This window comes from Rhipicephalus microplus, chromosome 3 (assembly GCF_043290135.1).
Source record: "Rhipicephalus microplus isolate Deutch F79 chromosome 3, USDA_Rmic, whole genome shotgun sequence".
Classification (NCBI taxonomy): domain Eukaryota; kingdom Metazoa; phylum Arthropoda; class Arachnida; order Ixodida; family Ixodidae; genus Rhipicephalus; species Rhipicephalus microplus.
Window position 1 is genome coordinate 171,137,618 of NC_134702.1, and position 12,700 is coordinate 171,150,317.

General features: G+C 42.8%; 1 protein-coding gene across 9 annotated transcripts in view; it reads right to left on the reverse strand.

Moving 5' to 3' along the window:
- LOC119167538 (uncharacterized) overlaps nt 1-12,700 on the reverse strand; it is a 99,590-nt gene that overhangs the window by 11,478 nt on the left and 75,412 nt on the right. For 4 of the 9 annotated variants that reach the window (XM_075890517.1, XM_075890515.1, XM_075890518.1 and 1 more), the window contains one exon: nt 6,424-6,646. In XM_075890517.1, coding sequence (XP_075746632.1) covers nt 6,424-6,646 — 223 coding nt within the window. The other 5 variants (XM_075890521.1, XM_037419034.2, XM_075890522.1 and 2 more) reach the window with 5 other exon arrangements.

A 12,700-nucleotide genomic window follows, 5' to 3' on the forward strand; every position in this document is an offset into this window, starting at 1 on the left:
AAGACTGGAATTTATCAGCAGTGTAGTATCAAACATACTATGAAGTTTCTCCCGTGCATGCAGAATGTCGTGTACTCAACCCCATTTTCATGCGGGCGAGAGTACATTGGTCAGACCGGGCGTTGTGTTAATATACGGCTAAGGGAACACCACAGTTCCTTGAAAGGATTTGCGCATTCACATTTGTCTTTGCATTGCCGCGAATGTGGATGCCACCCACTTTTTGAAAAAACAAAAGTACTCTTCAAGCACCCAGACAAGCTTTCAAGAGAAATTATGGAGGCATTTTTTATAAATAAGAAAGGGTCTCAATGTGTTAGCCAGCCGTCTATCGCCTTACTTGGTAATGAATCATCTTTGTTAGATAGTGGCTAAAGTTCATTCGTCTGCTCATGCCCGGTTTTCTTGGCGACATTGGAATCTTATAGTTTGAAGTATGTGTTATTTTGTGGCAAGATTGCGTGCACATGACAAAGCCTTGTCGCCGTGTATAATTTTATCGATTGAGGGGGCTGGTTTGGTCACGAGGTCTTCTGTTCTGTCTATATATATATTCTCGTGTTTTCAATAAAAATTTCAGTTGAAAGTCAGCGCTGTACCGTGTCCTTCTATCGCTCCTGTCCGGGTGTTTCGCGCTGTTAACCACGATGAATGCTCTGAATTATTGAAAGTAATTATTTAGACGTCGGCAATGATACCAGTACTGAGCATGCATGAGTAATGCTATCTCTCATGACAGCAAGTACTAGTAACCCCTGCTAAATCATAGGATACTTTTCCTTACATCAGTGGTGTAGTGAGGCAAAAGTGGCTCATAAAGCGGTCTGCATTTCTTAGAACAAGGCCACGAAGTTTTTTAATCGCTGTCCTTTTTCTTTTTTCTTTCATCGTGAGGTTAGGGTGTAGTGAACAAGTAGTTAAGGTTATGGTTTGCACGTCTGCATCAGATGATGATGTGCAAACTGCAGGTGATTAACACGTCCTATATTTCTTGATAAAATTAGCAGTAGTGAGGAAATTTTGAGGCTGGTCGACTACCCTGGCACAATTCCAACAAATTTCAAAGCTTTGGCTTAGCTTGTTGTAAAAGTAGAGGCCTGTATTGAATAGGCCCACCTATTGCATTCCTGCTCCTTGAGTGTCCTTGATTCTGAAAGGTAATCCTGATTTAGCAACTAATTTAGTGGTTTATTGATTGATCAAGTGATAAGCATCACAGCGTAGTTTAGGTTTCTGCTAAAAGCCTACTTTCTACAGTGCTGTTTCACATATTTAGAAAATCTTGCACCACAAAGTGGCAAAAACTTTTTTTCTTTTTTAAATATTCTTACACTGTTCTACAGAAATCGTCACCTCATCACAAAAGTGCCAAAGCCTTCTTTTTATGCAGTGTCTATAGGATGTTTTCAGTTTACAAGGCCTGTACCACATAGCAAGTAAGACAGGGGGGCAAATTTCGGGCCGGCGCCAGCATGAGCGTGCGCCACAATAATGTCACCCTAGAAGGGGAGTTTGGTGAACGTGCACACAGCGATCCTTGCGGCGACCCACAGAACTATTTGTTTTCCGCCGCGGAATGAGAGCACGCCCACCCGCGGCCTCCAAAGGCGCCTGAGTGTCGTCCACTACATTTGCCACTTGCCAATTCCACTATGCTACTGGATTCAGCTATGATCGTTTTTCACTGACGTGGTCTGCAAAAAAAAAAAAAAAAAGTGCAAGTAGAGCATTTTTAGTGCCAGTATATTTATTTATATTTGTTGCATCAGATGCTCTTCAGACAACAAAAAGAATGAGATGGAAGTATTAAAAAGCAGACGATCTGTAATCGTAGCTAGGCGCGTACCTAATATTACTCGTTGTGTAGCTTGAGGATAGATTTTGCAAGTTCTTCAATATAACAGCCCCACGGAAATACTGCGCATGAAAGAAAGACAGACAGTGATAAATGTTTTTGAGCATATGACGATTGATTCAACAGAAGAGCAGAGACTGCCTCAAGCTGTGAATCAATACTGCGTAAAAAAAAAAGAAAAGAAAACTTTCTACCTTTTCAATGCTCCCTCTGACCAAGAACAGCAGCAAGAATAGACAAGGTCTATATAAAGAAGAGATCGAAAATGTGGAGGAAGCAACTGCATCTAGAAAAATTATTTTCGCAGCGGAACGGTCGGCAGGTGCAACACTACGCTAAGTTTAAATTTACAGACATCCCTGACCAACCAAAGATCTTGCGGCTCCCTGAAGCAGCACCTTACGTTTTGGAATGGAGGTTTTATTTACTCGTGCCCAGAAATGAAGCTCAGCCCCAATAATGCTGAAATTACTTATAAAAGCAATGCCAACGCTCGTCACGAGCCAGAAGTCTTTGTCAAACATTTTACAAACCTCCAAACATCCAAATAAGCTACATCGCGATAAAAGTGTGGTTCTCAGTTTCACGTGTTAGCTTGTTGCAGCCTGGCATGAACGATTGGTTCTCAGGAAGTTACAACATAAAACAAGCTTCGGCAGAGAGCAGACACATGAGAAACACTTTTATTTTCTAATTTTTTAATGTGTTTAGTAAGAAAAAATCCCCTGGTATGCTTTTCTTTTGAATTAGGGCATATTGTATGCCATGTTCCCACAAATAGTATTTATACCCTCACATGCGAAGCTGAAAAAGTGGAAGTAAACCTTTTAAGGCTTGTGGACAGCTTCACGAAGCTATTGTGGTACGGTCTCTCTCCCAAGGCACTCTGGCTAGCTTAGCGAGAACTCGTCGTAACGATTTGCTGTAAGTTTGCACTATTGAAAACTGGTGTGTTAACTGCAGTAATGATCCTGTTAAGACGAGCAATGGTCGATCTTAATCATTAGACCAGGCAGATATCATTACACAAAATACAAAGAATAAAAGGAAGGAGAAGCAATATCGCTAGCTTAAGCAAATGTGTTAATTCACAAATGGCGCTTCTACGTTTTACATTTCCGGACTAGGATATTTTTGACCATATAAATGTGCTAGTTTGAGAGCCTGGCCATATTTGATTGCCATAAGACCATGTGAAGTACAGTGTGTTCCGGGAATTTCTTGCCACCTGCCGATTTATAACTAATGTAACCAGGGAGAACATACTGTCACATGGTCGTGACGTTGATGAAGGCAGCAGTTGGCGTATTGAAGACTGAACGCTTTTATTTCGCCTCACTTATGGCTGGAAAACTGAAAGTCAAATTACTGCAAGCATTGCATGCTGTACATGAATATTGGCAAACAGAATGTTGGCTGTTGAAAAAATGACAAGCGGTGAAATGTGTCGACATTTGCACATGAACCATCAAATTTCCCAGCCGTATCACTGGTCATTGTGCAAGCTCTGAAAATAAGTTCGAGTGTAAGAATGTGGCGTTCAATTTTAACAAAGTGATCTATTACAATGGTTAAGCTACTTGAATACTGAGGCACGGTTCGCACTGAGCATTGCTGATAGTCTTTTGGGGCGTAAACAAAATACAGAAAAAGCGAAATGACAAACGTACGTGGTGATTTATTAAAAACATACGTGGTGATTTATTAAATAACTTTTTAAATGAATTAAAGTGCAGTCGATTCATTTTATCACATGAGTCACATAGTATGTACATATTGAAAATACCAAATATTTTCCAAATAGTTTCGAATATTTTGCACTGGCAGGAAAACCCCTACACAAACATAACTCTGAAAAAACTGAAAGTCATACTTCTCTCTTTTAACCACTAAATTACCTATGTTAATGCATCCCAAACTCTTTCAAAACTAATAAATCTATATCGATTACCGAAAGAAGACATTTCTTTTAAAAATTACACTCTTACTCAGTTTTTACAATGAGAAAGCTGGATTACATTATTCAGTGACTGCCTTCACCTTGTAGTAACTGAACGGGGGTGCCACGACAGCATTAAACTTCACAAATAGCAGGAGATGCAGGTAGTTAATTTTCTACTCCTCAGCTAGCTTCTACACTAGCTAAGAAGGGAAGGTGTGGAGGTTCGGAATGGGTGCCTTTCGATGACCCGAGTGCTCGGTGGCAGCGCGAACGAAGAGCCGTAGTCCGGCCAAGAGAAGCTTTGTTGTAGCCTCAGGCGTCTGCCTGAGTTTAAGCCCCAACCTTTGTTCTCCCCATTTCGAATTCAAACACCCTCTGTTGAACCCTGGGTCAAACAGAAGGTGTCCAAACAAGCCGATCACACATGGGGGCTTATTTAACCACCACCAATCGCATGAACACTTTCATGATGGACACGGTATTGGAAACAAGCACGTCACCATATACAACACGCGAAGGAACAGGTTCTTCGCATGTCGCGCTCTCTCCCATGCCAGGCCATGTTTTGGCTAACCTCATTTGGTATCCATTCTCACGCTAGAGCTCTGTCAGCTTTCTCATTAAACGTCGCTTTGTGAAAGCGTCTTTAAGTGCGGTGAGTACACCATCAGGCCCTGTGCGCTAACCAGGTGCGCATGCGACAGCGAGGCGCCCCGTCATCCTAACAACACTTGGTAATGACGTATAACGGGGGAAGATATGCTCGTCTCCGTGCCGCAACTATGTCTCAGTCAGCCAAGTGGTCGCGTCTCTGCGGCATTCTCAATAGCACACACGCATGCCAACAATGGCTTACACTCGGACGACCGCCCTTGATCTAATTATTGCAAGATGCGCTTTCGAGTAAGCTTTCGCCTTCTTGTTTCAAACGGGGCAACCTTGAAGGCTCCGCTCTAAACCGTGTGAACAAAGGAGTCTCCTTTCTTTCCCGTGCACTGGTCTTCTGCGTTCGCCTTCAGGGAACCGATCGACGTCTTTAGTTGGCGGGTCGGGAACTCTGTGCTCTGCAGCAGCTGCATTACCTGTGCTACACACAACACACCACTAATGGTTGCCTTATACTAACTATAATACTGTTTTTTGTAAAATGTTCATTTAGATAAAGCATTCAACACCATGTTTGTATACTTTCAAGGCCAGTGCTCAAATTGTGATGGCAGGTTTATCTGTTTCATTGCATTTTTAGCTGTACCCGTGATGTGCAGTTCAATATAATTGAATGTTTTTTTTTGTGTGTTTTAAATCTGTTTAAAAGTAGGCAACAATGTATTACCTTGATTACTACAGTCACTACTGTATTTCAACCTACCTTAAGAGATATTTTGAAGACCATAGAGGGTTCTCCACAGCGGGTTACCTCAGTTTTATAATTCTGGCAGTATTCATAGTTGGTTAAGTGCAGCCATATTGTTCTTTGGTGAAAGCTTGTGAATATTCACTTGAAATAAAAAGTAGTGGAGCTCTATGACTCTCTTGAAAATCACTATGGCTCAAATGCTATTTAAAAGTATTTGATTAGAATTTGCATCAGATCTGGCATCAGCACTATTCAATATTCAGGATTCAATACCTCTAAACATAACATATTCAATGTTGCTTAAAGAGTCTATAGCCCCAAGCACACTGCACATCTGGTTGTGCGTAGTTTTTCAGACCACAGTTCTCCTTCTTTAGGAGTTGTTAGTATGACGAAAAGCAGTGCAAACTTTTCCCATTCACGTTTTGCTAGCTAACAACAAGAAAAACACAAGGGAGGTTAAAATTCGCAGAGCAACCCAAGGCACCACGAATTTTTCGATGACAGACATCCATGCTCCAGCCACCTGCACAATCTAAAAAAGAGGAAAGTGCTGGTTGCCAGACCTGTCCTGCTTACTGGATCAAAAAGTCTACAGCACCTTTTAGAAAGGCACTGGACAAGTGAGGCGAGGAATTACTGGAGGAGAGGAAGGAAGAAATGAGAAAGCGGGTCAAGCAGCTCATGGTGAAAATTGTAGCGTGCACAGTTGACAAGGACTCAAAGAAGAGAGATGAGCCACCACTATTTAGTCACTCTTCTTTGTGTCTCTGTCAACTGTGTGCACCAAGGATTTCACCACGGACCCCTACCAACTCGGCCAACTATCAGTGTTACTACCAAGAAGCTTCTAGCATACCATAGCAATGAAAACGCCAGCAGAGCAATGGGGAAGCAAAAGAAAGTGAGGAGTGACTTGAGGGCAAGGAGGAAGGAGCTGTTTACAGTGTAACTTAATAGGAAAGTGGGATAAGAAAGTCAGAAAGTCTAGTTGAAGAGTGAAGAGGAGGTGAGAGCGTGGACAGTCATGCACAGCCAAGGCAGGGGGAAAAAGAAGTGACAATGAAGACGACTCAAGAGGATTAAGAGAAAGAGGGCAATATAGAAAGAAATGAAGAGAGATGACAGTAAGAAGATGATAAATGAAAATTGAGAAAGAACTAATCTGCATTCTCAAAGAAGTAGCACTTGCTTGCCAGCTCCACTATTTACTCACAGGTGTGCAAGGGGCTTTAACATATTGGTCTTACGCCAAATGAGGAGCCATACCAGAAGAAACAGCTTGAGGCTCGGTTTGTGTACCGCTTGTTGACAGAATTTTCTTTTCATCTGCATGTGATGCTTTGTGGCAGGTAAGTAGTCGCACTTGAACAGATTTGTGTGCTACGTGGCCTGGCTCACATCGTAGCTCTGGCGATGTTTCTGCAGGTTTCCCCGACTCCCGATGCAGACCAGGTACTGCTGCATGTACTGGCCCTGCTGCAATGTCCTCCTGAAATAAATAAGCTTGTGTTGTTGCAAGTGACGAGGCTACGCATTATTGCCGAGAAAAGCAAATGAAAGACCTCGTACATTATTGCTTTCGTTACGTTGACTTAGCCTAGGCATGTACCCAACTGTTGCGTTTCCAGAGAGGAGATGCTCAAGAAAATAAACAGCATATGAAAAGATGCGCGACTGGCACATACAGAAAAAAAGAAACATGGTGACAATGCTGATCAACCCTGCAGTATAATCTCTAGGCTTTACATTTTAGAGACCGCATATTGTTCGTCTTTTAGTGGCACGAGTAGTCAGTGACACACTTTGCGTCTCTTCTAAGCATATCCGATGGACCACTACTGATGTTACAAATTTTCATAAAGGAACTTCTTTTTACTTATGAAGTATTTCATAAACAACATGTCATATGCATTACAGTTTACTCATTTTTCTGGTACCTTCTACACAAGTGATAATCATTTAAAATAAAAAATGGTGGCTGCACAGGAGTTGGGAGATGGGGCGGGCACTTGCACGGTTATTGGCAATTTCAGATGTTTTAAAAATGGGAGGAGGGTGCTTGTTTGCATTTTGTGGTAGGTCTGCTCGTTTCACCATTGTGAGTGAGGATAGATTACATTCTGCTATTAGATGCACTCACTGTGAGTGACCAGATGTATGTTCTTGTGTCATCTTTGTGAAAATAATTGACAGTTCAAAGTTGGCACCCGTATCGTCTCTCTTCGCTGTGACATCATGTTTTCCGCCCCATTGCGCAATGCATTCATAGCTACTAGCTCAGATGTTTTTATCAGAATGCATTGCACAATAGGACAGGAAACATGGCGACATAGCGGAGAGAGATGATACGGGCACTGACTTTGAACGGACAATTATTTCCAAAAAGATGACTCAAACGTAAATCTAGTCATGCAGAATGACTGCATTCAACAGCATAATCTTTCCTCAATCACAATGCTGTAACCAGCATACCTACCACAAAATGCAAAGTAGGCAGCCTCCTCCCATATTTAAGACATCTGAAATCGCCAATGACCATGCAGACCGTGCAGGCGCCTGCCCCATCCTCCAACTTCCCTGCAGCCCCCCCCCCCCCCCCTTTTAAATGAGCATCACTTGTGTAGAAGGTACCAGAAGAATGAGTAAACTGAATTCAGATGAAATGTTGTATATGAAATGCTGTATAAGTAAAGCATTTCATCAGAAACTCGGATGGGCATTTTTCAAGCAAGCGCCCCTTCTCCAAGTACGGCCTTATTATGCTTCACCATCGGGAGGCCCCTTGCTTGGCTTTTTACGGTAGATTCTTTTGCAACAGGGATAGGAACAGGCGGCTAACGCAGTTACATGTCAACCCTGTCGTCAAAACAGTTCGACTACTTCTCTAGCTGTTTAATAGCAGCGTAGAAATAGCATGAATTTGTCAAGGAGCACATTTCCACTCTGTGCAATTGAGAGACAAATGGCTGCATAAGGTAAGCATTTTAAGAAAGAATGGTGCTCTCGGAGTTCAACATTTGTGCACATCGCCATTGTTCGATATACATGTGACCGTGAGACACTAGAAATACATGTAAAACTCCGCTCTGTTACATTCCACAAATAAAATGGTATGGTGCATACTGCATTGTCTGGCCAAGTTATTACTTCCTTGGCTATAGTGGAGACACGTTACTTTGCTGATGTCAAAGGAACCGACGAGCTTTGCACCTGTGCTCGTCTATTCCCTTCTGTTGCCCTGTCTCATTGCGCTACTCACAATGGTCTTGCAATTTCGGTATATTGTCCAATACTAGCAAAGCCCTTAAGTGCTCAATTTCTTTTTTAAAGTTTCCAGACTAAAAGTGCCTATTTTTTTTATGGCTGATTTCGAATCTGATTGTACTAGAAAGCAGTTAGACGACGTTGAAAAAATATTTACATACATACTTGGTCACACCAACTCAATAACGTTTACTTCTGAAAAATATACAGGAAGCCAGCTACCTGCTGCTAATATAAATAAAAACCTTGTAAAGAAAACAGTAGCAGATGCCACATGTTTCTCACTTCTGTACGTTAAGCCCCATTAGGCTATTTCCCTTGGGCAGCTTCAGAAAGTTTTGGTGTCAAAAGTTTCAAAACACAAAATACTGGAAAGCAGCTTCACTGCGAGCACTCGCAGTATTCGCTTTCAAGCTGGCTTCATGATCCCGGAGGAGCTTCCCAATTCACGGTCATTGCTGTCTTCATTTCGTGACAAAAAGATAAACATCTGAATTCAAATCATGGCCCCCGAAGAAGCTTCTTTCTCACGTTGACGAACGAGCTATGCACGGGTCGCCGTCCCCGCATGCCGTCTTCTCATACATAAAACACGCTCCTGCCACAGGAGAAAACTAAATTGTTGAGTAAATGCCGCCTTCTAAAGGATGAAATGCAATCAGCCAAAGACGAGCAATTCTCGTCCTGAACATTACAGGCGGTACGTATTCCGCAAGGACGAGGTCTGCTTGTCCAAAGCCTTCAAGGGCTTAAGTTTAAACTTTTGTCTTTTACTACAACGGCAAAAGTCTTTTCATGAACCAAGCAAGCAGTGAGAAATCTGCTTGTTAGGCTAATAATGCCAGCCAAACTTGGCCCTATTGTTGCTCAAGAACTGCATCATCTTACCGCATGGCACCAGAGCGAAGCACTTTTTTGCGTAATGTCCCCCGCCCCTCTTCCCACACACACTTCTGCGCGCACACACACTGGCTCGCATAATGCACATGCTACGCAAGCAATACTCCATCCAGGAACTAACTAAAATATTAGATGATGCTCTTTTTTTTTTTGCACTGTTTCTGTGAGAATTTTGCCTTCTGGCTTAAGGATGAAAGCTTACTACTTCGAAATAAAGTTGATGCTCGTTGAACAAAAATCAGTTTTCCCACAAATTCTAATGCGACAGACGGATTTACATCATGATGTGAAACTACTGCAAACTGAAAAAGGTGAAAGTACAGTGTCTTCTAATCGAACGCCGGAGCGCGCGTGCAGGCCACGCGCTTCCTTGTTCGCTTTCAGAAAAATTGAGTGTGTATTTTATAAGCAGCGTCAAAATTTCGTATAGACCAACATGCTTATCCTATTTTCTCCTGCTATGACTGCAGGTCTTTAGAAAAATACAGTAATTATGCGAATGACAGATCCGAGACACAAAGCATGCGCTGATGGTGCCTGCGGTCGAGGGCAATGCGAATCAACCTGTTTCATAGAGTCGAATCATAATACGCTCAAGCATTCATCTCTTCAACGAACTACACCGGAATTTTCTTTGAACAAGTTAGGAACAAAATATGGCAGCAGTCACAGTTGCTAAAATATTTCGGCAAAGTTCTGTTTGGTGCCGCAGAATTCTCGCCAACTTTTCGAGCAGAGAACCGTACTTGACATTGCTTCATTTCATAGCATCGCCCATTGCGCAGCATTTTTCTCTCTAGAAAAGTTGTGAAACACTACTTACATTGTCTAATCCGTCGGTGCCCGTACATCCGCATGCTGAGCAAAAGGCAGGCATGTTGGCACTATCAGAGTAAGTTCTCTGTTTGTTAGCTCTTCTTCGAAGCGTACACCATAAACGTAACGCAGGGACGTTGGTGGGAATCCTGACGCGGAAGGCAACGGTGACGGAACTGGTTGATAAGGGCTCATTGACACACATATATTAGTATACACAGCCCTTATTAAAACACATCCACATAACGAAAGAACAAGAGCGGTTCAGCACGAACAAACTGCACAAAATCAATGAAGGAAGCGAATTCACACATCGTGGGCGCCGCCATGTTGAATTATCATAACGAAAGAAAAACTACAGTAGGTGGCGGTGGTAGTGGTTAAAAGACGGACGGGAGTACTGCGAACCAAGACATATCGGGCCAAATACGAAGGGGTAGACACAGTATGCAGTGCGTGTGGAGAGGAAGAAGAAACTGCTGAACACTTGATAATGTTCTGTAAAGGGCTTCACCCTATAGTTCAGGATGATGGCGCTGCGTTTTTCAAAGCACTGGGGTTTAGGGACCGGGAGGGCAAAATAGACTTTAAGCGGGTAGACTTAACTAGAAGGAGGTTATCTGATTGGTGGCTAAAGTCAAGGCACGAGTGAAAATTAAACTCTTCACTGCAAAGTACGAATCCTCAAACTCACTTTTTAAGGAAAAAAAAATATAGTTTTTGGTTCATTAGGTATTACGGCTTGGTGGCGCTAGCCACCGCCCAATCTAAAGGGCACAGCCATATCCATCCATCCATCCATCCAGACGAATTGCAAAGTACGAATCTTCAAACTCACTTTTTAAGGAAAAAAAATAAATATAATCTTTGGTTCATTAAGTATTACGGCTTGGTGGCGCTGGCCACCGCCCGATCTAAAGGGTACAGCCATATTCATCCATCCATTCATCCAGACGAGCCTACCTTTCTCCGTGTGCAACCCGGTCGGGAGCACGGCGCAGTGCCTATACAGTAGGTGGTAGTGGTAGTGGTTAGAAGATGAGAAAAGGCACCTAATTTCTGCAACCCGGTCGGGAGCACGGCGCAGTGCCTGCCTGTAGGTGGAAAAACTACAGTATAGCCTCCTAGATTTCTCTTGCCTGCCGGATTATCAGCGGTACAGTGGCTAGTATTTTAGCCACTGTATCGGCGGTCACTTGGAAAGCGGCGGTCGTCGGAACTATGGTGGTGACGCCAACTAAGTAGGGGTGTCTTCAAACAAGTTTTTACGTTTTTGGAGCTTACATGCAACAAAAATAACGTAAAAAAGTTTTAAAAAGGCGTAAACGTAATTATAATTAACCCTACGTAGGTGACGCCGTTTAAATGACAAGCGTTTTGCGCTTATTTAGCAGCCTCTAAAATCGGTAACAAACGCCAAAATTGCCGATCTCAAACGCCAAGTGGGTGCACGTTAAAGAACCCCAGGTGGTCGAAATTTCCGGAGCCCTCCACTACGGCGTCTCTCATAATCATATGGTGGTTTTGGGACGTTAAACCCCACATATCAATCAAATCAATCAAACGCCAAGTACAAAGACTCTACGTAGGTACATCATGAACAACAAAGGTGACAGAGGACACTCCTTCCTAAGCCCCAGTTTTACCTCTGTGGGCTTGGATGCCTGTTTTTGCCACTTTATAACTACCTTGTTACTGTTATAGATATCCTTTAAAAGATTAGTGACTTAACTTCCACACCTAGTGTGTCCAGTATTCCCCACAAGTCCTCTTGAACCACGCAATCGTACGCTCCCTTGATATCCAAAAATGCTAGCCACAGGGGCCTGTGTTCCTTTTCTGCTATTTCAATGCACTGCGTCGGTGAGAACAGATTGTCTTCCAACCTCCTTTGTTTACAAACCCAATCTGCAGTTCCCCCGCACCCCTCATCCTTTATCCATGCCTGCAGTCTTTCCTTTAAAATCTGCATCGCTAGCCTGTAGACCACTGATGTCACTGTTATAGGACGATAGTTGTTTATGTCAGCTTTGTTCCCCTTTATAGCTCACGCTCATCCTGCTAAGTTTCCATCCATCAGGGACTTCACCATCGATTAGTAGTTTGCTCACTGCCTCTCTCAAAGTCTGCTTAGACTTCGGACCCAATGTCTTGTATCAACATAATTGGAATGCCATCTGGGCCTGTTGATGTACTACTAGGAACCCTCTTCTCAGCCCTTTTCCACTCTCTGTATGAAAATGGAGTCATCGCGACACGTACTTGATTCATCCTTGTCTATTGTGGTGCATAAGACACTTATTTGTTGAAATTTTTCCGTCACCCTTGTTTTTATATATTCAATAGCTTCATCCCCTTCTAGCCTGGCATCTTGAGCTGTAGTTATAAACCTCTGTTCTAGGCTTGTCTCATTTCTTCAGGAGTTTAGATGGTTCCAAATTTTGCAGCTGCCTTTCTATCCTTTTTTATGTACTTCTGTCAGCCACTGAGCCCCCTTTCTTCCAATCTTTTCATTGATCAGAGGGGATGCTTCCCTTCTAGAGTTTAGAAAGATTTCCCATTT